The sequence below is a fragment of the Echinops telfairi genome, unplaced genomic scaffold, assembly GCF_000313985.2.
Source record: "Echinops telfairi isolate 266 unplaced genomic scaffold, ASM31398v2 ScPeMD7_70;HRSCAF=299, whole genome shotgun sequence".
Taxonomy (NCBI): domain Eukaryota; kingdom Metazoa; phylum Chordata; class Mammalia; order Afrosoricida; family Tenrecidae; genus Echinops; species Echinops telfairi.
The window spans coordinates 60,579,624-60,599,332 of NW_022103968.1; the positions used below are offsets into that span (position 1 = coordinate 60,579,624).

Genomic DNA, 19,709 nt, shown 5'->3' on the forward strand with positions numbered 1-19,709 from the left:
TAGGTCAGGGGAAGGGGAGAGAGGGGAATTCCAAGAGATCCCTTCATTAATGAATTGGTTTTAAAGAAATTATACTCCTCACAAATTCATTCATTTTTCCTTTTTTAGCCAGGAGATGTTTTCTTATTTGTGTGTGTGTGTGTGTATATATATATATATATGGGTTTCACCTAGATCATGATACCTTTACAAATTGTTTTTTAAATGTTTCATTATGGAAATTATCAAACATGTACAAAAACAGGGAAAATAATATAAGGACCTTCCATGTACTCATTTCTCAGCTTCAGCAAATCAGCGACCCAACACCATCCCTGACTTGTCATCCCTCCTCAAACTGCACCGCCTTGAAGTCAATATTTCACCTTGCTTATCTTTTATTCTTCATCTCCCCTGCATTAAGAAGCCCTATACAGTAGCACCGTGGGTTAAACATTGGACTGCTCCCTTCAAGTTCAATGTGGTTCAAGCTCATGGGTGTTCGTTCCCACAGGAGAGAGGTGAGCCTAACTGCTCCTGTGAACATGCATAGTCTCAGAAATCCTAAGGAACAGAGTGATCCATAAGAATCAGTTTTTATCATTGGGCTGCGAACTTAAAAACCTTGAGCAAGACCTGGTTTTGACATTCACCAAGTTGATTTTGACACTTGCAGGGGCAAGTCGTGTAATCTTTCTGGACGCCCATTATTTTCTTCGGAGCGGGCTAAGTAGACGGCTTCTAAGATTGCTTTAAGTTGTAGAAGCAAACATTCTTGCCACGGTCATCCTTTCAGCCTCCAGAGGCATCTCTGTGTGATTCAGGATCTCTTTGTGGGGGTGGTGTGTGTGTGTGTTGGTGAATTGGCCTGTGTGTGTGTGTGTGTGTGTGTGTGTGTTTTGGTGAATTGGCCAGTTCAGAGTCAAGATCCTCTCAAGAAAAAGGAAGAAAGGGGTAAGAAAAAGTCTTAGAGGCTACGGAGTGTTAGGATCTTAATAAGCCTCTGGGCTGTTGCAAACAAATGCGTGTGTGAAGCTGCCCCTCACAGCAGTTCTGTATTGCCCTCACTGTCTCTTCTGACAACGACGTCAATCTGTCTTCAACTTGTTGCTGAGTTGTGATGCTGAGAAGGTTTGAGTTCTCAAAAGTGAGTCCTCTTTATAAAAACACCACTCTGAAATCAATAGTTAGTGATAAAAAGGTTTATCCCTGGCAACAGACAACAGAAAGTTGGGTGAAGGGAGACGTTAGTGTAAGATATGACAAAATAATAATAATTTATAAATCATCAAGGGCTCATGAGGGAGTGGGGAGCGGGGAGGGAGGAGAAAAAATGAGGAGCTGATACCAAGGGCTCAAGTAGAAAGCAAATGTTTTGAGAATGATGAGGGCAACAAACGTACAAATGTGCCTGACACAATGGATGTATGTATGGATTGTGATAAGAACTGTACGAGCCCCCAATTAAATGATTTTTTAAAAAAGATTTATATTCCTTTTGGGGGAGTTACATTACTTTCTTAGCCAACAGGGAACTGATTTCTGCCAGGCTCCAGTGTCATCTGTCAGCAGTAAGGGTATCAATGTCACAGGAAATGAACAGAATGTCACGTGAAGGAGATCTAGTTAACTGTCCCTTTTGGAATGAATGGAAAACATGCAGTGGGAGAGGTTGAAGTTTAGGGGAAGCCCTAGATGCTTAAGGAGAAAAACATGGGCAAGAAGATAGCACCCAGCTCAGTGGTGCCAACACCTTGGGTTTTCAGAACATCCTTCAGGTGCCCCCTCGAGTTCCCCACCCCGTTGTCGGGGATATGGGCTCATGGAGAGTCAGTGGCCCAGTACCGCCCAGCTGGTAAGGGAGGGCCCTGGGTTCGAACCCAGGCCTTCTGGCTGCTGGTGTGAACTTGTCCTTAGAAAGAGAACCAAGAAAGTGAGACCAGAGAAAAGATATGTGGAAAAGGAAATGATTAGCTGTCAATGTGGTGGGAGAAGAACAAATGTGTATGAATGTTCTGAGGTCACCGCCTGAATTCCAGAGACAGAAAAAAAAAGGGACATAAACGGAAAAGGCCCCCAAATCACCATGTTTAAAGCATGAGCTCTGATCAGCTGAGAGTTGACAGGATAAGATTGGCAGGAACAATCGTTTTGGTGCCAAGGTTTTAAAAGTGTGTGTGTGGGGGGGGTTTGGGTGTGTGTGTGGGGGGTTTGGGTGACCTACTGATATTTCAAGCCCAAGTCAATCCTGCAGAGTGGGGGAGCTCAGAGGATTTGCCAAGGTTAGTGGTTGGTCGCTCTACTCCGAGGAAGTAGGTGGCACGTTTCTGGCTGGTTCTGAGGAGGGCCAAAATGTGCACCCCCAGCTGCACAGTGGCGATTAACCTCTTGTCAGGAAATGGTAAAGGAACCAGCAGGAAGTCTAAAACAAGGGAAGGGAAACTCCTCCCTCCTATCAAAGAACAGGCGGGGGTGACAAGGGGAATGGAAAGTGGAGCATGAGACTTGAACTGTCTGGGGGAGCTGGAGGGGAGCCGGTGCTGAACTGGGAAGCAGGTGACCCCTGAGGCCGTAATGAAAAAGTGCAGGTCCCCCCGGGCAGGATAAAGGGTGTGTCTATTGTGTGGCTTGACTATGGAGTCTTTGGTCCCCAGAAGAGTCTGCACACCACCCCTGGGCCCAGGAAGAAGGCTTTCCCTTTAGTTAGCTTGTGGGGTTTGTGAGGCCCCACACTCTACGAAGAGGAGAGCCTGTCCTTGCTCCTGGTTTCTAACTAGTTTCCACCAAGAGGAGCCAAGCATCAAGTTCAATACCTTTGCGAGGAGAAAAGAAGAAAGTATCCGTGGACTCCGTTTCCCCGGAAATATTGGGTTTGAGGGAGCAGGGGGCTTTTGTAAGTGGAAGGCCTCCCTAGATTCTTGAGGTGGAGGGTGCCAGTGATCTAAGGGAGCCGCTGGGGCTCAGAGGACGCTGCTGGTCTGACCTCTGAGAAAGAAGTCATTCTTCTAGAGGGAAGCAGCTGCTAGGTTTGGTTCGGGAGCTTGAAAAGACTGGAGGCGATCTTCCACTGAAGATGCTCAGCGAGGGCCAGGTGGCTAGGTCTCCCTTCTCTCTCAACAGGGCGGCGGTGTGTAACGGCTGAAACCTGCGTCTCTTGGTCCCTGAAGAAAGTAAAAACAAACTGCCCCAAATGCTGATTTTGCTGTTTCAATGGGATTTTTTTTTTTTAAACAGGCAAGTAGCAAAAAAACCCCAAAACCCCTGAAACGTGTAAGAGCAGGCCTGGGGAGAGTTTCACAATGGGTCATGAATAGTTATTTTGCTTCTTCTTTTTTTTTTTGGTTTTGATGTGGATCTTTTTCTTTTTTGTTCAGGAAATCATGACGTGGGTGCTGGGAGGGCTTGAGGTTTGGGAACTTTTCTCAAAGGGGCAGAGCTCGCCCTGCTCCATTTCCTAAGTGTGAGGTTGGAGGGAGGTGCTGGCGTGTGCGGGCCACCATGCAGAATCCCCTCAGGTGCAGCAGGCTGGTCCTGGCTCTCTCCCTCATCCTGCTTCTGGAAACCGCAGTGGAAGGTAAGGCCCGGAGGGGAGGCTCCTTCAAGCTCACGAGGCTGCTCAGTTTTAGGCGTGGGATTTAAACGATGTGGGAAAGCAGAAGAGTCGCTGTGGGTGCAGAGGCAGGATTTTGGGCGACTGAAATCCCTAGGGTGAGTTTGCAAAGGTTGGTGAGCCCCCCCCCCCCACAGGTTGAGAACCGCTGAGTTAACAGCTGAGCTTGTTAACACTTTGCACCACCCAGTGACTCCACCCCGGTGGCCCCCCCCCCCCAAAAAAAATGAAATGCTGAAGCAGGTGCAGTCTGTGCACTCGTACAATAACTGGGTTGGGCTATTTTATTCTGATGTGAAGATGTACAGCTTGTCATTGTGTTTCAAAAGTTTAGGGGAGGCATAGAGAAAATGACCCACGGCTCACTGCGTGGAAGAGAGGCGCCTTTCAGTATTGGGGGGTTTCTACCTCCTCTGGAGCTGCTCCATCGGCCTGAGTGTTAGTGCCCTGTCATTGCTTTAAACGTCGGGGACTCCTCTTTTCAAAGTGGGCTCTGTGTGTGTGTGTGTGTCCGCACACATATTGAACTTTTGATTGTGAATCGGGCAAAGATTCACAGAGCAGATTATTTATATTTATATGCAACAATTCATGCTCATTTGGCGTCATCTCTCTTATGTGTGCTGCACTTGAGAGCAACTTTTAATATAAGCATAATATGAGTTTAATCAAAGCAGCAGGTAACTTTTAAGTTACGGTTTAGGGAACATTCACCTCTGGTTCGGCATAACTAATACACAAATAGAGAGGCCAAAGAAGTTTGCTACTTGTTTCATGGCTGGGAGAAACGGCACCCGGGGACCTTCTCCCTGGTTGTTTCTCGATCACGCAAGGTGCTTTAGTCAGGTGGAAACAAGGGCAACCCTTTCCTGACAGGGACCCTGAAGACTCTCCGTTCGTAAGGAAAACGCGCTTCCGTCTCCTCTGGGAAAGAAGGGGTCCCGCTGGAGGGAGGCAGAAGGTCACAGACAGGCAGACGAGTGGAGAACTGAGCGTCGAAAGAAACTCGTTCGCCCCACATCGTCAAGGAAATGTTGAGTCACCGTGGCACGCGCGCGCGCGCACACACATGCTCCCCGGTTCCCAGGGCAGTGGAAGGAGTGCTGACAGGTGGTCTCGGCTGCGTCCCGCCAATATGCTCTCTCCTTTGGAAGCATTGGGAGTGGCTTTCTTCTAGCTAGGTGAATGTGGAAGAAAGAAGCTTCCCACTAATCTTGAAAGAGCACGGTGCAACTTGAGCATGGGGACTTTTGACGGGACTGCCTGAGCGTCCCCTCGTGCCCTCAGTTGTCTGCCTTTGGGCAGGGCGCCGACTGGCCACTTGACTAGGGAGCGTTCATTGTTGATGGTCAGAAACAGCTTTCCTGGTGGGGGCGGGGGGTGTTCAGAGAGGCCAACTGGAGGGAAAATGTTCCTAATAAAGCGCTCTGATGAGATTGGGAGGGCGATCCGTCGGTCTGTCGTCCTGGGAATACCTCAACCAGAGCTAGCTACCTAGTTTCCCAATTTCCCCCGAGGGCCACGTTTTCCTCCCTAGACACGCCAGGTAACAGAAGGCACAGGGACACACAAACATGTCCCGCCTGTGGTGTGTGGTCATTGGACAGAAAGGAAGTGGTGAACGACTGCAGTCTGAAATTGGATAGAATACAAAGGTGGGCCCCCAAGTATTGCAATTAGGGTTCCAGCAGTCCGTATGTGGATCACCGGAGATTCCACACAGAATGTGTTTCAAAGTGTCTCTGCCATCAGTGCACGGCTGCTGGCCATCTCTCAGGCCCACCCTTGCCACATCCGGGCACTTTCCCCACCGAAGTGCAATCGAAACGGTGGCTTCTGAGGGGATCTGCTGGGCAATCTAAACTCAAGGCAGAGAAGTCAGCTCGGAAGCGGATGGTGAATATGTTTTGAGGGGCCAAAGAGATCGGGGGAGGGGGGGTTGGCTTGTTATGAAGAAATTTTAACAAAATGCAAAGAACATCCGTGGGGGTGGGGGAAAGGCTGGGAAAGTGGGGTCCTGGAAATGTTTTCCATGGTGATAATGCACCTGCTCATTCTTGGAGGGGAGCGAGAATGGTTGGGGGGGGTGTGTGCTTGAGAAAGCGTCACTCATCTGTCGGTAACCCTGTTCTTGACCCTCCGGGCTTCTTTTTGTCCCCCACACTCTAAGAACGTTGGAAAGGAACATGACCTAAGGGCTTGGAGGACCCCAGACTGCTCTTCGATGTAGTCTAAATCAAAAAGAACATAATTTTTCATAGAAAGGTCAGAGAGATGGAAACACTGCTTCCAGACGTTATAGACCAAGATGAACGATATGTTGAGATTCAATAGCTTCACATTTTGATATTTTTGTTTAAAACTGGCTTCTGGGATTTTGTAACAATACTTTCTAACTGACCTTCATTGATGAAGGCTGCTCTTTAAGCATTGCTACCCCTTCGAATGAATCAAACTGGCTTCTGTTGTTGTTATTTTAAGCAAAGCCATTTCTATTTAAATTGCCCAAACATGTGAGATGTTGGACAGTGTAAGAAATGACAAAACAATAATAATGTATAAATTATCAAGGGTTCATGAGGGAGCGGGGAGCGGGGAGGGAGGGAAAAAATGAGCTGATACCAAGGGCTCAAGCAGAAAGCAAATGTTTTGAGAATGATGATGGCAACAAATTTGTCTCTTCTTGTCCGGGGCAAAGAAGAGGGGAGAAAAATTTAAATGCAATGAAGCAATTCATCCAAAGGGCTAATGGGGTCCATGAACCCCATCTTCCACGTCCCTGAGACCAAAACGGATGGTGTCTGTGATTCTAAAAGGAATCACACAGGAAGACCTGGATAGAGTTGGAGAAAAATGTGGAACAAAATTTAAAATCCTGTAAAAGACCAGGCTTCCTGGCCTGGTTCTGATACATGAACCTCTGAGACTATGGCCCTCAGGTATTCTTCAAATAAAATGGGCAGTAAGGGGGTAGGGGTGGGGGCAGCGGTGTTAGGAAATAAAAGAAACCAGCCAACGCTGCCTACCCCACGGTCACTGGGTAGACCTGCACCCCTGGGGGTTCCAGGCTGTGACTCTTCAAGGAGCATGCCCCAGGCCTTTCCTCAGGCCTCTCAGAGTGGGTTCAAACCGCCTGCCTTTGGTTTGAATACTTAACTGTTTGTGCCATCCAAGGATCCCACTGTGTGGTTTTGTCATGGAAAAGTCAGCCCTACCACAGAGAAGGGAGATTTTAGAACTCAGCTGAAAACTGGAGGCCTGTGGGAAGGGCGGTGATGTCAGAACTGATAAAGGGGAAGGGTGGAGCAGGGCTGACGTGGTGCCTTTCCTTCCTCTTTGTGGAGTCCCCACACCACACGTCACTTCACTCCTTTTACATTGTCCATGAAGATCTTTACTTTTGTTTCTTAAATTAGGACAGCCATAAGATTTCGCCTGAGCAAGCGAGAGAATCCACGTCCAGGAACAGCCGTACTGGTGAATTGATTGTCGCGTCTTTCTGACACCTTCAGGAATTTTGTGTGTGTGACCATGCTTTCTATTGTGGAGCACATTTAACATCATCACCCCCAAATTTAGACGGACTTTCGGGGTTGAGGTCATCTACCTTCAATTTCTTTAAGCATTTTTTTAAATTAATCATTTTATTTGGGGGACCTCTTATAAGTCTTCTAACAATCCATCATTCAATTGTATTAAGCACACTTGTACATATGTTGCCATCAACATTTCCAAACATTTTCTTTCTACTTGAGCCCTGGGTATCAGCTCTTTTTTCCCTTCCCTCCCCAACCTTCCCACCCTCATGAATCCTTGACCAATTATATATTATTGTTGCTATTTTATGTCTTACACTGTCCGTCATCTCCCTTCACCCACATTTCTGTTATTTATCCCCTGGGGGTGGTGCGGGTGGGGGTGGGCCTTATACATTTTTAAAAGCTGTGAGCCTGAACTGAGAGAATTTTGTATTTCAAGGAAAAACTTTTTTGCTTAAAGTACCAAATTTTGTTAGGCCAGTGGAAATGTATATATTATTGTTCTTTTTTCTCCGGTGTTTTAGTTCCTGTCCAAAAGGATTTTTCCATAGCTTGATTCTTCAGAGGCTCAGCACCAGGTGGAGAGGGCAGCCCAGACCTGTGCTGCGCTAACCTGTGGCTAGCAAGTACTTGAGATGTGCTAAGTGCAATCTGAGACGCGTGTAAGTGCAACATGTACACTAGGCGTCAGAGATTTAGTATGAAGGAAAGGGATGAAAAGATTCCGTTAATAACTTTTTATATGGATTGCATGTTAAAAGGACAATATCTTGCATAAACCCAAAAGCCTACACCCCTGCCATGGAATTGACGTAGTGACCCCATAGGGCCGAATGGAACTGCTCTTTGGGGTTTCTGAGACTGCACATTGTTATGGGAACAGCCAGCTCATCTTTCTCTCTCAGAGGGGCTGGTGGGTTTGAACTGACAATCTTGCAGTTAGCTGCCCAATGCTCGACCCACGATTTTAGTCTTTTGGGTTGTGTGTGTGTGTGTGTGTGGTTGTGTACAGACACATATGTGTGTGTGTATAGATAGAAATGAATGTTACCTCTTTAAAAAACAAATCTCAAAAAAAAAAAAAAACAAATCTCTAAGAGCATCAAAATTCCATACATGGTCCCTTCTACAAACCAGAGCAGCGCTATCTAGATGGCATAAGGTGTGAAGATATCGCCCTCTGCTGGAGAAGTTGACTTTTCAACTAAAAGCTTGCTGTGACACAATGGATTGTGCTTGATTATGGGTTGTGCTAAGAGCTGTATGAGCCCCCAATAAAATGATGGAGATAAATAAATAAATATGCTTGCTGTGTACAAGGGACCATATTAGATGCTTCACATGCTTTCCTTTCATTTAAACAGGAAATCTTTGATGTATAATAATAATGCATACATTTCTTTTGAAATAGGAGAATTTGAGAATCAAAGGGGTAGGAATGGGTGGGGTGGACTTTACATTCTGGCTTCTCAAGAAGCTGTCTGCTCTTGCAAATGGGTTGCCCCCCTCTCCCCTCCTCACCAGAGCAACTAGTGCTGCTGTGTCCCAGGGGAGAACGAACGAGGAGGCAGTCAACCTCTGCCTGGCGCTCTGCATATACCCAGAGACACGTTGGAAGAAAGAAAGGCCTGGCTGACAACATACTTCCAAAAGTTCGTATAGCCATGGACAATCTTTGGGAATGCAGGTCTAATTCTGACAGACACAGACAACATTAACTCAATAGCAACTGGTTTAGCTGGCTGATCATGGTGCTAGTAAGACGCTAGCATTTATTATCTCGTTTACTCCTTTAAGCAACTCCTAATGATAGTCTATTACTATCCTCATTTTAAATCGAGGTACAGAGAGGTTAAGTCAGTTGGCCAAGATCACACAGCTATAAGAGGAAAATCTTGTGATGTCATCTTGCTTGTCTCCTAAGAGTCCCAGACAGTCCTAGACAGGGTGCTATAGGCCATATTAAGAACCATTGGCAAGATTGAAATAGATTGGTAGTTAAAAAGAAAGCCAATGAGAGAATATTTACTTTCTACTTTGGAGTGTTTTCTTCTGTAAATGCTATTCTGTTGTTGGGAATATCCACTTCAAAGCACACAGTTCCTACAAGTGCTATTTAATGACACTGGTTACATCCTTGGAGCTGTGTAACCATCTCAGCTTCCTTTTCTGGTTTATCCTCATCATTAACATAAGCTCACTGCCCCACAGTGTTTCTATCAAACCTTTTGAGTGGCTCTCATCAATTTGATACCCTCTAAGTAGTTCTTAAAAAGCAGGATGCTCAAGGGAGACCACTTTTGCTGGTTAAGCTAAACTCCGACTGATTTTAAGATAGCTTCAGGGGGTCATCCATGTTCCACAGCTCCAGAAAGTGTAGAATCCACGAGCATTTGAAATTCTCCTCTGCATTTCCCTCCTTTTGATCAAGAATATTCTATAGAATCTTTGATTACAATGTTCAGTAATGTTAGCCAAGCACCGGCCAATGCTTCTAGTCTCGGGGCCGAGGAGGCAGTTGTTCGCGGAGGCCAGGAGGCCACTTTCCACGGTGGTGGTGCTTGTCATCTAGTTGACTCTGGCTGATAGTGACACCAAATACAAAAGACTGCCCACTTCCTTTGATGAATCACCTTGTTGCAGCCTTCCTGTCAATGGGACCCCCTGGATGGGGGTCTTTCTCTTTTTTGCTGACCCTCTACTTTACTAAGCACGATGCCTCCCATGGACTGGTCCCTCTCAATCACATGTTCAAAGCACGCAAGACAAAGCCATCACCTTGCTTCTATGACGCACTCTGGTCTCACTTCTAAGATAGACCTGTTGGTTCTTCTGGCAGTCCATGGTATATTTAATTGTTTTCAGCATCGCCATCATCCAAATGCAGCAGTTCCTCTTAGTGTCCCTTACTCATTTGCCGGTTTACTCGGGCACAGGAGGTGATCGAAAACACCACGACTTGGGATAGGTGCATCTTAGTCCTCAAAGCGCTGTCGTTGCCTTTCTACACCCCGAAGAGGTCTTTGGCAGCAGATGTGCCCAATGTAACATATCGCGGGATAGCTTGACTGCTGCTTCCAGGAATTTTGATACACCTTCCATATCTTCCTCCTTTCTCTTCTTCGCTCCCTGATGCTCCAGGTGGGCTTGCAGGCTTTTATGACCCCAGTCATTATGCAATGAAGTAGGAGATAGACCAGCAGACAGATGAATAGGCTACAGTAACTGGGATGTCCCATGACATCATGGCCCTGAACCCCAACCAGGGCGCCCAATCTTGTGTGAGGTGGCACAAAAGCAGTGGCAGCAGCTTCTGTGGTCACTGCTGTAAGTGTAGCTACCATATAGCGCTTGCCAATTCAACGTTTACACGTGTGTAAGTTGTTGAAAGTAATTCCATAATGGACTATGCAGCCTACTCCTTAATCACTAAGATTTGTAAAATCACCAGTAGCCTCTTCTTTCTCCCTCCCTCTCACCAACCACTAAACAACTTCGGTCTCTAGAAATTTGCCTTTTCTTGTCTTTTTGATATTCGTGAGGTCATATAATAGTTGTCTTTTTGTTTAACTTATTCGCACAGTATCCATACTGAAGCACGAGTCAAGACTTGATTTCTCCTGCTGACGGAGTAGTTAGTATTCCACTGCATGTATGCACCACATTTTGTTCATCTTTTTTTTTTCTGTTGATGGGCATTTAGGTTGTTTACACCTTTGGGCGATGGTAAATAGTGTTGCAATGACTTAGAATCTCTTAATATTTTATAATAATGCTTATCACTACCATTTGGAAACAGAAATGGGAGGTGGGAATCTCCGATAATTTTATTACCTCCATACCACCACGGTTGTTTTGTGTAGTTTATTCCCAATGGCTGCAGCAATGGGTTCAAACACAAGAGCAGTGCTGAGGACGGCACAGGACCGGCCTTCTGTTTCCTTCTGTTTACAGGGTCGGAGTGAGTCGGGACCGATTCAACGGCATCTAACAATAACAGTTGTTTATATAGTTGCGGTTATTATAAACAAAGTGAGACTCAGCTTTTTCATCCATCATTCAGTATAGATTTCCCTATGATACTGCACAATCATATTCATAACCACTCCTCTTTTAACTACGTGGTTAATATTTTCTCACGATGAATGAATGTATCATCATTTCTCTGGGCATTTACTATTCTTTGACTTTAATATGTCTCCTATTGTAAAGAACACTAAGGTGAGTAGTTTCATGCATCTTTATATTCTGATGCTAACTAGACAGGACTGTATATATTAAATTAATCCACTATATTGGCTAGCACAAAAATTGAGTTTCAGTCTACACCTCGAGCATTTTAAGGGAAAGGACATTTTGAAAACGGTTTTGTAGTCTTTGAAGAGCAGAGTCATTGGTGAAGTGAGCTACTCAGCTGTAAACACAGAAACGCAGCTGTGGGGTGGCAGTAGATGAAAAGCAGAACTGGCGCATGGGCTTCAGGTGGTTGGGCAACGAGGTAAGAGATATATTATCTTTTCTTTTATTCTACATTTTAAAAAAACTTTACAATGAGCGCATATTCCTTTTATAACATGAATGTTATTTTTAAAGACAATGAAAGCAGTGTAGACACAGGGAGTATCCAAATAGACTCCATTTTAGGGGAGAGGAATATCAAACGTAGAGCCCTTTCTGTGCTAGTAGCTGCAGTCAACACAAGGGACATTTGGACATGTTGCTGTATGAGTCTATTTATCTAAGATGCTGGAAAATACAAGTGGAACTGCAGTTAAAAGTTGTTCGTGAAATATTTTACATTCTTTTTCCCCATTGGTCATCTGGGGGAAGGAGGGGCCAGGAAGGAAGGATGAGCGGGAGAGACGCCAATGGGGCTCCAGGAGACGCCGGGGGTCTGGACATGTTAGTTGTCTGGACTGTAGTGATGGTTCGATATTGTCTGTAATCAAACTCACTGTCCTTGAGCTGACGCCAAGCCCGAGGGACCCTATAGGACAGGGTAGAACTGCTCCTGTGGGGTTCTGTGACTGTAATTTTGTACGGGAGTAGAAAGCCCCATCTTTCTCTCAGAGCAGCTGGAGGCTTGGAACTGCCAACCTTGCTGATAGCAGCCTAATGCGTATATATATGTATCAAAACGTTAACCTGTATGCTTTAAATAAGTACAACTTATTGCATGTCGGGTCAGTTTAACCCTAATAAGACTGTTGAACAGTAAAGACAATTAATTTTAATGGGTAATACATGCATGTGCTTTAAAAATCAAAAGGTCAATGGAAAAAAAGAGTGTAAAAAAGTTCATTAACAGTTTTTATCGTTTACATCTCAACTGATAAGATGTTGGGTAACATAAAGTCTATTATTTAAAAATCAAAAGGGCAAAACGTTATGAAAAGCCAGTCTCTCTCCTTCTCTCCCCAGTGTGTTCACAAAGGTCACTAGTGTTTTGTGTATTATTCTGACCTGCTCTATACATGAAGCATATATGTAGATCAATCTTAAGAAATGCAAATACATAACAATGGTACATACTGTGATATGCACACCGCCCCTTGCCTCTTTAACTTGATAATGTACCAGGGAGAGGAATCGCGGGGTGTGCTCATGACAAACCTGCTCGGCTGTTAGCCTGAAGGCTGGAGGTTTGAGTCCGGGCAGAGGGGCCTCAGAAGACAGGCCTGGCAGTCTGCTTCTGCAGAAGCAGCCGCTGGGAAACGTGGGGAGCACAGTTCTGCTCTGGCACACCAGGAAGCGGAATCGACTAGATGCCAACGGGTTACATCTGTCCGATGATTCCGTCTCAGCACACAAAGAATTGCCTTATTCTTCTTAATAGCCGCATAGCACTGTAGGCCTGCAGGTTTATTTAATTATGTTGTTTACTCGACTTTGTGGTGGAAGGACGTTTACATTTACAGTCTGTTGTTTTTATGAACACTGCTGCAGTGATTGTAAAAAGCACTGGTAGAAAAAAGAAGTACTGGTTTCTCTCTGTCTCCTTCAGTTCTTTTTATGTTCCGCTTGGTAGGAGCAGCCACGGACCGGGCTTTGGAAGCACTTTCTCTGCTGTCAAGACCTCCAGACGCGCTCTTTGTTGCTGAGTGCTTATTCAGAGCACCTGTTAGAATAAAGCGCTCGCGTGAGGCATGGAGATGAGCTCACCGGTCTTGCCCACTGAAGGAAGGAATTTACTTTGTGCTAACAATCACCCGTAGACCCTTCTAACACTAGGTTTAGAGTATTTTCCATACAAAAATAAAAAATGACAACAGATTTAAACTCAAAACGAACTACCAGAGAGCCCATTTTAATGCATGGAGACCCCACAGGGCCCCTGTGGGTTTCTGAGACAGTGACTCTTTCAGAGCCTCATCTTTTTCCTCGGTGACAGACCAGGATGTTAAAATCGCCTTCTCTGTGACTCTGTGCTCTTGTGAACCCTCGGACTGATTTGAGTGTCTATAGAACACGCCTACTGTCGCCAAGGTGACTCCAACTCCTGGGACCCTAGGCGACAGAGTCCAACGGTCTCCAGGGCTGTGATGTTTAGAGAAACAGACTGCCATATGGTTTTCCTGCCGAGCGGCCGGTGGGCTTGAACCACTAACCTTGCCTTTCCCCGCCCAACACTTAATCCTCTGCACCACCAAGACTCCTCTAAGATGATTTTTTTAGTGCCTTTTCATTCCTAAGAATGCCTCATGGACCTCAAACATCAGGACTAAGACTATGCACATGTCTCTGCGGCTTCCCACTCGATTTCTTAGACCCTTTCTGAACAGGATTCCACTCATCTCTACTCAAAGGCGGGGGGGGGGGGGGGGGGGGCGCTCACGCGTTCAATCTGGGGTGAATCCCAGGCCCTCTAGTGAGCACTTGTCTTCCTGTGTAAAAGGAGGGTCACTCACTCACCGCCATCACGTTGGTCCCGGCTCCTAGCGACCCTGTAGGGCTGGGTGAAGGGTCCTCTGCAAGCTTGGGCGACTGTAACCCTTTATGGGGGGAGAAGGCCCGGCCTGGCGCCGGTGGAGACTGCTGTCCTTGTGGTTAGCCCGATGCGCAGGGGCTCGGCCACCAGGGCAAGAGAGTAAGAGTCCCCAAACAGTAATAGCGAATGCCATCAAGTGTTTGCCGCGGCCTTGGCACAGGGGCGGCTCCTGATGTCTTTCCTCGTTTAATTTTTTGGCCAGTGGCCCGCCGCAGAGCCGCTGATGGCAAAAGCAGCCGATCCCCAACCCTGTCCCCTGCTTGACAGAAGGGTTGTGGGGAGGCTGCACAACGTGGGTGCCAACTGCTGCGGCTGTTTATCCTTGTTGTGCAAGAGCAGCGCTGCCCCCCGGGCTTTCTCTAGGGTGCCCCCGGGGTGCGCCACACCACTCGCTTTGAGGTAAGCCAGCAAACGCAGACGGCTTGCACCATTTAGGGACTTGTGCATAGATCATGTGCACGAGAGGCTGGCAAACGGTGGTGGCTGCTGCGACTCGAAGGGGGCCAAAGCCTGTCTGTCCCCGGCCCTCTCCCCCGTGGGGAGTGGACAGAGTTCAGGCGTCTCTGGGGGGGGGGGCGGGGGCAGAGGGGGCAGCCGCTGGGTGCCATTAACCCCTAACCCCCGGCCTTTCTTGTTTGGGCAGGCTATCCTGTGCGGAGAGCCCGCTACCAGTGGGTCCGCTGTAACCCCGACGGCAATTCTGCCAACTGCATCGACGAAAGGGGACCGGAGTTCAACCTGCTTCCAGAGGAATCCAACAGGATTCTCCCAGGGAGGACCGACCCTTTCTCGTAAGTGGACTGTGGGGTGGGCAAGTCATCATCACGTCCCCCCACCCTCTGTCTGCTGCAGTTCCCGCATGGAGCCGGGAGGGCTGAGGAGGGTGCTGGTTTGCACGTTCAAACCGCAGTCCTCACCGGGCTGCTTCTCGAAGACCCCAGCCTGGAGCTGCACCCTCGGCAATGCTGCTTTCCCTCTGGTCTCCGGCCCCATGGTCCCTGCATCCTGACTGAGCCCAGGTCTGCGGCCAGCAGATCCACACCTTGTCGTCCTCGAGCCTGACTGTGTGTTAAGGGAGACTGACCTTGGGGACTGTATTCATCAGGTGCTGGGTCGGTGGCTGACTTGAGCTGGGTGGGTGGGTGGGTGGGGGGGCTGGGGCACAAAGGGAGATGGCAGAGCATGAAAGAGGAGAGACCAGGGTGTCCCCCACTCTGCCCATGTGGTCAGACCCTCCCAGAAGCCACCAGCCTTGGGCTCAGGCAACCACCTCCCTTCCATCCTTTCCCCAACCCAGGGAAGAAAGGGTCTTCTTGCGGTTGCTAATCTTTGGGTGACCTCACCACGCCCCCCCTTTGTCTTCACATCCCTTCTAGCACAAGTATAAGCAGTTCCTGCTGAGTCAGATATAAAAAAAAGGTGTCCTCGTTAGACCTGAAAGTTGCTGCTTCTAAAGCCACCTCTCCTTCTGGCTGGGGACCGCCCCCTCCCTGGCTGCAGCCCTGCAGCCCTGCACTTACCCCTCTGAGTGACTCAGCGCCCCTATGGCATCATCACACTCACCTGCGTAAAAAGCCCTTCTTTGACTCTGCCTCCTCCCCATTCTCTGCCCCTGTTCACAAGAACCCTTCTTAAAAGGCTGTCTCTACCATCTTCTCCTCAGCCCCCTGAGATAGGACTTCTGTTACTCCAGGTTGACAGATTTCTGATGACTTCTCTATTTGCTTAAGTCCCTTCAGTAAACACACACACACACACACACACACACACACACACACAATCATCGAGTTGATTCCAATTCATAACAGAAGCCACCACCTCCTTTGAAACATTTTCTTCTCTGAACTTCCATGGCCCTCCCTCCTCCTGGGTTCCCATGCTCTTCCCTGACTGTTCTTCTCCCTGTCCTCAACCTTTAACCTGTTGGCATGACTTGCCTCTGTTCTGGGCCCTCTTCTCTTAGTGACCCCCATCCCATTCTGTGACATTTGATCCCAGTCAGTAACGTGTAACTCCACACTCCAACACTGATCCCTTCTGCCTGGTTACCTTCCATCATGTGGCTGTGGGTAGGTGCCGTCAGGTGGGTTCTGACGCATAGGGGCCCTGCGTGCGACAGAACAGAGCACCACCCGGCCCTGCGCCATCCCCATCGTGGTCTGTCTGAGCCCCGGGGGCAGCCACAGCCGCAGTGTCAATCCATCTCGTTGGAGGGTCTTCCCTTCTGCAATGCCTCCCCACTTGACCAAGCATGGTGGTCTTCTCCGGGGACTGACCTTGCCTGACAACACGGCCGGGAGGAGAGACAAGATCTTGCTCTCCTTGCTTCTAAGAAGTACTCAGGTCTATTTCCTCCAAGACAGATGCTTGTTCTTTTGATCGTTCACAGTACTTTCAATATTCTTCGCTAGTGCTGTAATTCAAATCCATCAATTCTTCGGTCCTTGCCTAGGACATTTGTCAATTTTATCTCTCTGTGTAGTACTTAGCACAGCTTAACATTTTCTTGGTTTACTTTTCTTTTTACTGTCTCTCTTTTCCACTGGCTTATAAACTTCTTGGGGAAGAGAAAAAGGAGACTTATTTTTCCATCCTTGTTCTTTTCCTGGTCCTCAGAAGAGGGGCGATATGCTCAATTAACATTTACCGGTTGCTAGCATGCTGCATGACCTATTGTGTTAGACAGGGTTCTCTAGAGAAACAAAACCTGAATGCTAATAATTTTATATATATTTATACAGATAAATAGATATATAACATAAGAAATAAACAGTTAAATTATAAAGCAGTACAAATGGCTCAGTGAAACTCACTCGTGTGAGACAGTTGTGAGACACTGGCAGTCCTTCAAGTCTTGAGGGTCGCCGGGTAGTCCTCTGTAGAGCAATTCAGGTTATCCAGGCACAGGCAGCAAGCAGCAAGGCAGGTCACCAACAGTCAGCCAGATGACAGGGTCCGACAGTCCCCAGCTCGAGAGATGTAAATTCCAATGGTGTGGCAAAGCAGGTCTTGAAGGAACCTCAAATTACAGCGACACAGTCCACGCGTTAGGTGTCCCACAGGTAGTGTAGCTTGCAAATTGAGGCAAAGAACAAGCAGAGTAGCCGCACACTGGTCCGATGATCAAAGAGACAAGAAAGGCGAGGCTCGCTGAGCCATTTATCTCTCTGCCCTTCATTAATCCCACATGTGTTTATCGGCCAGGTTGGCACAATAAACTAACTACCTCACCTATGGTTTTCATTGAGAACATTACCCAGAGTGCGTGAAACTTGCCTGTTGGCTCTGATGCTTTGTTGCCTCGTTCTGCCATTTAGGGTGGCACCATTGCTCTTAGGGGTGTCATTTGGTTCTCAGGGGACTCTAACCACCATGCCGAGGGGACTCTTACCTAGCACCCTAACCCAGACCCAGAAGCTTTCCCTTTTCCCATGAAAAGCAGGATACTTCTTGGATATGTGTCTTTGGGGGGAGAGACAACGTTGTGTGCTGGCAAATACTACTCTTCACTGCTCTCAGGAATTTCTCAGGAGAGAACTTTGCTGAAGCACTGTAAATTATTAGAACTTTCTTTTCTTTTTTGAAACTGTAAATGAAGAGACAATGTCATCTGTTTGGGCTAACATAGATATTTGTCTTTCCCTCAGAGGAAGAATGGACAGAGGACCTTTGTTTTCAAGAACTGGTCCCTTAAGTAACTCCCAAAGATGGCAAAGGGTTCAGCGCTAGACTCCTAGCTCAGAGTGTGGTTCGAACCCACTCAAAGGGGCCCAGAAGGGAAGGCTGGCACTCCGCTTCCCACAGGTCACAAAGCAGTTCTGCTGTGCACATGCGGGGTTGCCGTGGGCCAGAGTTAGGTAAGCTAAGGAAGTGCAAACCCACAGAAAACCTGATTTGATAGACGCACGTTTTGTTTGAAACTGGAAAATGTGTGTCCTTTTTCATTGCATTTGCCCCTTATCTTGAAATATCCTGTTATGGCGCTTTTCCTTTGGCCTCCAACCTGACTGCGTGCTTCCTTTCTTTTCATGTCCCCCTTCAGCAAGTTGAGGTTCCAGAACTTGCGTGACATCGCCCCTCTTTCCGAGGACTTTTCGGGATCAGGCTCTGGCTCGGGATCAGGCTCTGGCAGTGGCTTCCTTGCAGACATCGACCAAGAATACCAGCCAATCGAGGAAAACGACACATTCTTTTCCAACTTCCGCCCTCTGGAGAGAAATCTGCTCTCCCAGGAACAGGACTTGGACCAAGATTTAGCAGAAGCGGATTTTCTTATATAAAAGAGAGGTCTGTCCAGCTGACATCAGGCAATGTGTTCTGTAACTTCTGTTACCACGGTTCAACGATTACTCTTGGGATAAAAAGGTTCTGTGCGAATTTTAAACATTTGAAAAAGCAGAAATGTCCATCACTGTTTCCTCACAGATTTTAGAAAGTATATGCGCTTACATACTTTGTTGCTATTATGTATCCTATTGTACTGGAAAATGCCTGTATTTCTTTCCTAACATATTCAGCCAATCTACCTGTGAAGTTCACATAGCTTCCCTGTCCATAAAGTTGCTTTAAAGAATAAATTACACTTTACAACAATTCAAGTTCAGAACCAAGTTGACAGGCCTTATCTTTTTACCATCAGGAAGCTGATTCTGTCAAGGACAGGTATGTCTCTTTTCTTAGGGAAAAAACAACAATCAAGATGCAACACACGGTGTGGGTTATTTGTGTTTGACAGTGTGAAGGGAATTATTATAACGTTACCAGTGGATGTGCTCACAGAGTAGTAGGCATTGTCAATTTACAAGTAGGATTGCCATTACAGTTAGAAAATTGAGACCTAATAAAACACAATATGCTCTCAATAGCTCACTCTACTTTACTTACCCCCAGCATCCACCCTGCACCACCACCACCCTCCTGAATATCTGTGGTTTTTTGTTTGTTTTTTTTTTACTGTTAATGCCATTAAAGCAGAAGTATAACCAAAGAGTTAAATTGTCTGGCATCTCTGTTCTAAACTCAGGGAATAACCACATTTTGGCTCAGACGTTTCAGAAATCTTCTCAACAAAATATATTTAAAATTATTTTACAATGAGTGCAATTGTTTCTAACCAGAATGAAATCCTACTTACGGTCCTACAATGAAAGCAATCATGCCTTCGTAAGAAGGTTGTACTTGTCAAAGGCTTTCTTCTTTAAAAAAAAATCATTTTATTGGGGGGCTCGCACAACTCTTATCACAATCCACCCATCCATTGTGTCCAGCACATTTGTACATTTGTTGCCAGCATCATTCTCAAAACATTTTATTTCTACTTGAGCCCTTGGTATCAGCTCCTCATTTTCCCCCTCCCTCCTGCTCCCCCCTCCCTCCTGAACCCTTGATAATTTATAAATTATGATTATTTTGTCATGTCTTACACTGTTCGACGTCTCCCTTCATCCTTGTGGTCATTCCCCTTTCTCCCCCACCTTCCTCTTCCCCTCCTGGTATCACTATGCTCATGATCGGTCCTGGATTCCCTGTGCTTCCAGCTCTTATCTGTATCAATGTACATCCTCTGGTCTAGCCGGATCTGTAAGGTAGAACT

At 46.8% G+C, this 19,709-nt stretch overlaps 1 protein-coding gene across 1 annotated transcript; it reads left to right on the plus strand.

The window, feature by feature from the left end:
- Positions 1–3,446: 3,446 nt before the first annotated feature.
- On the plus strand, positions 3,447–19,105 carry SRGN (serglycin). The gene is made up of 3 exons (XM_004701386.2): positions 3,447–3,553; positions 14,760–14,907; positions 18,159–19,105. Exons 1-3 carry the CDS (start codon positions 3,478–3,480, stop codon positions 18,394–18,396), a joined length of 462 nt encoding a protein of 153 aa, XP_004701443.1. The 5' UTR covers positions 3,447–3,477; the 3' UTR covers positions 18,397–19,105.
- Positions 19,106–19,709: the final 604 nt, after the last annotated feature.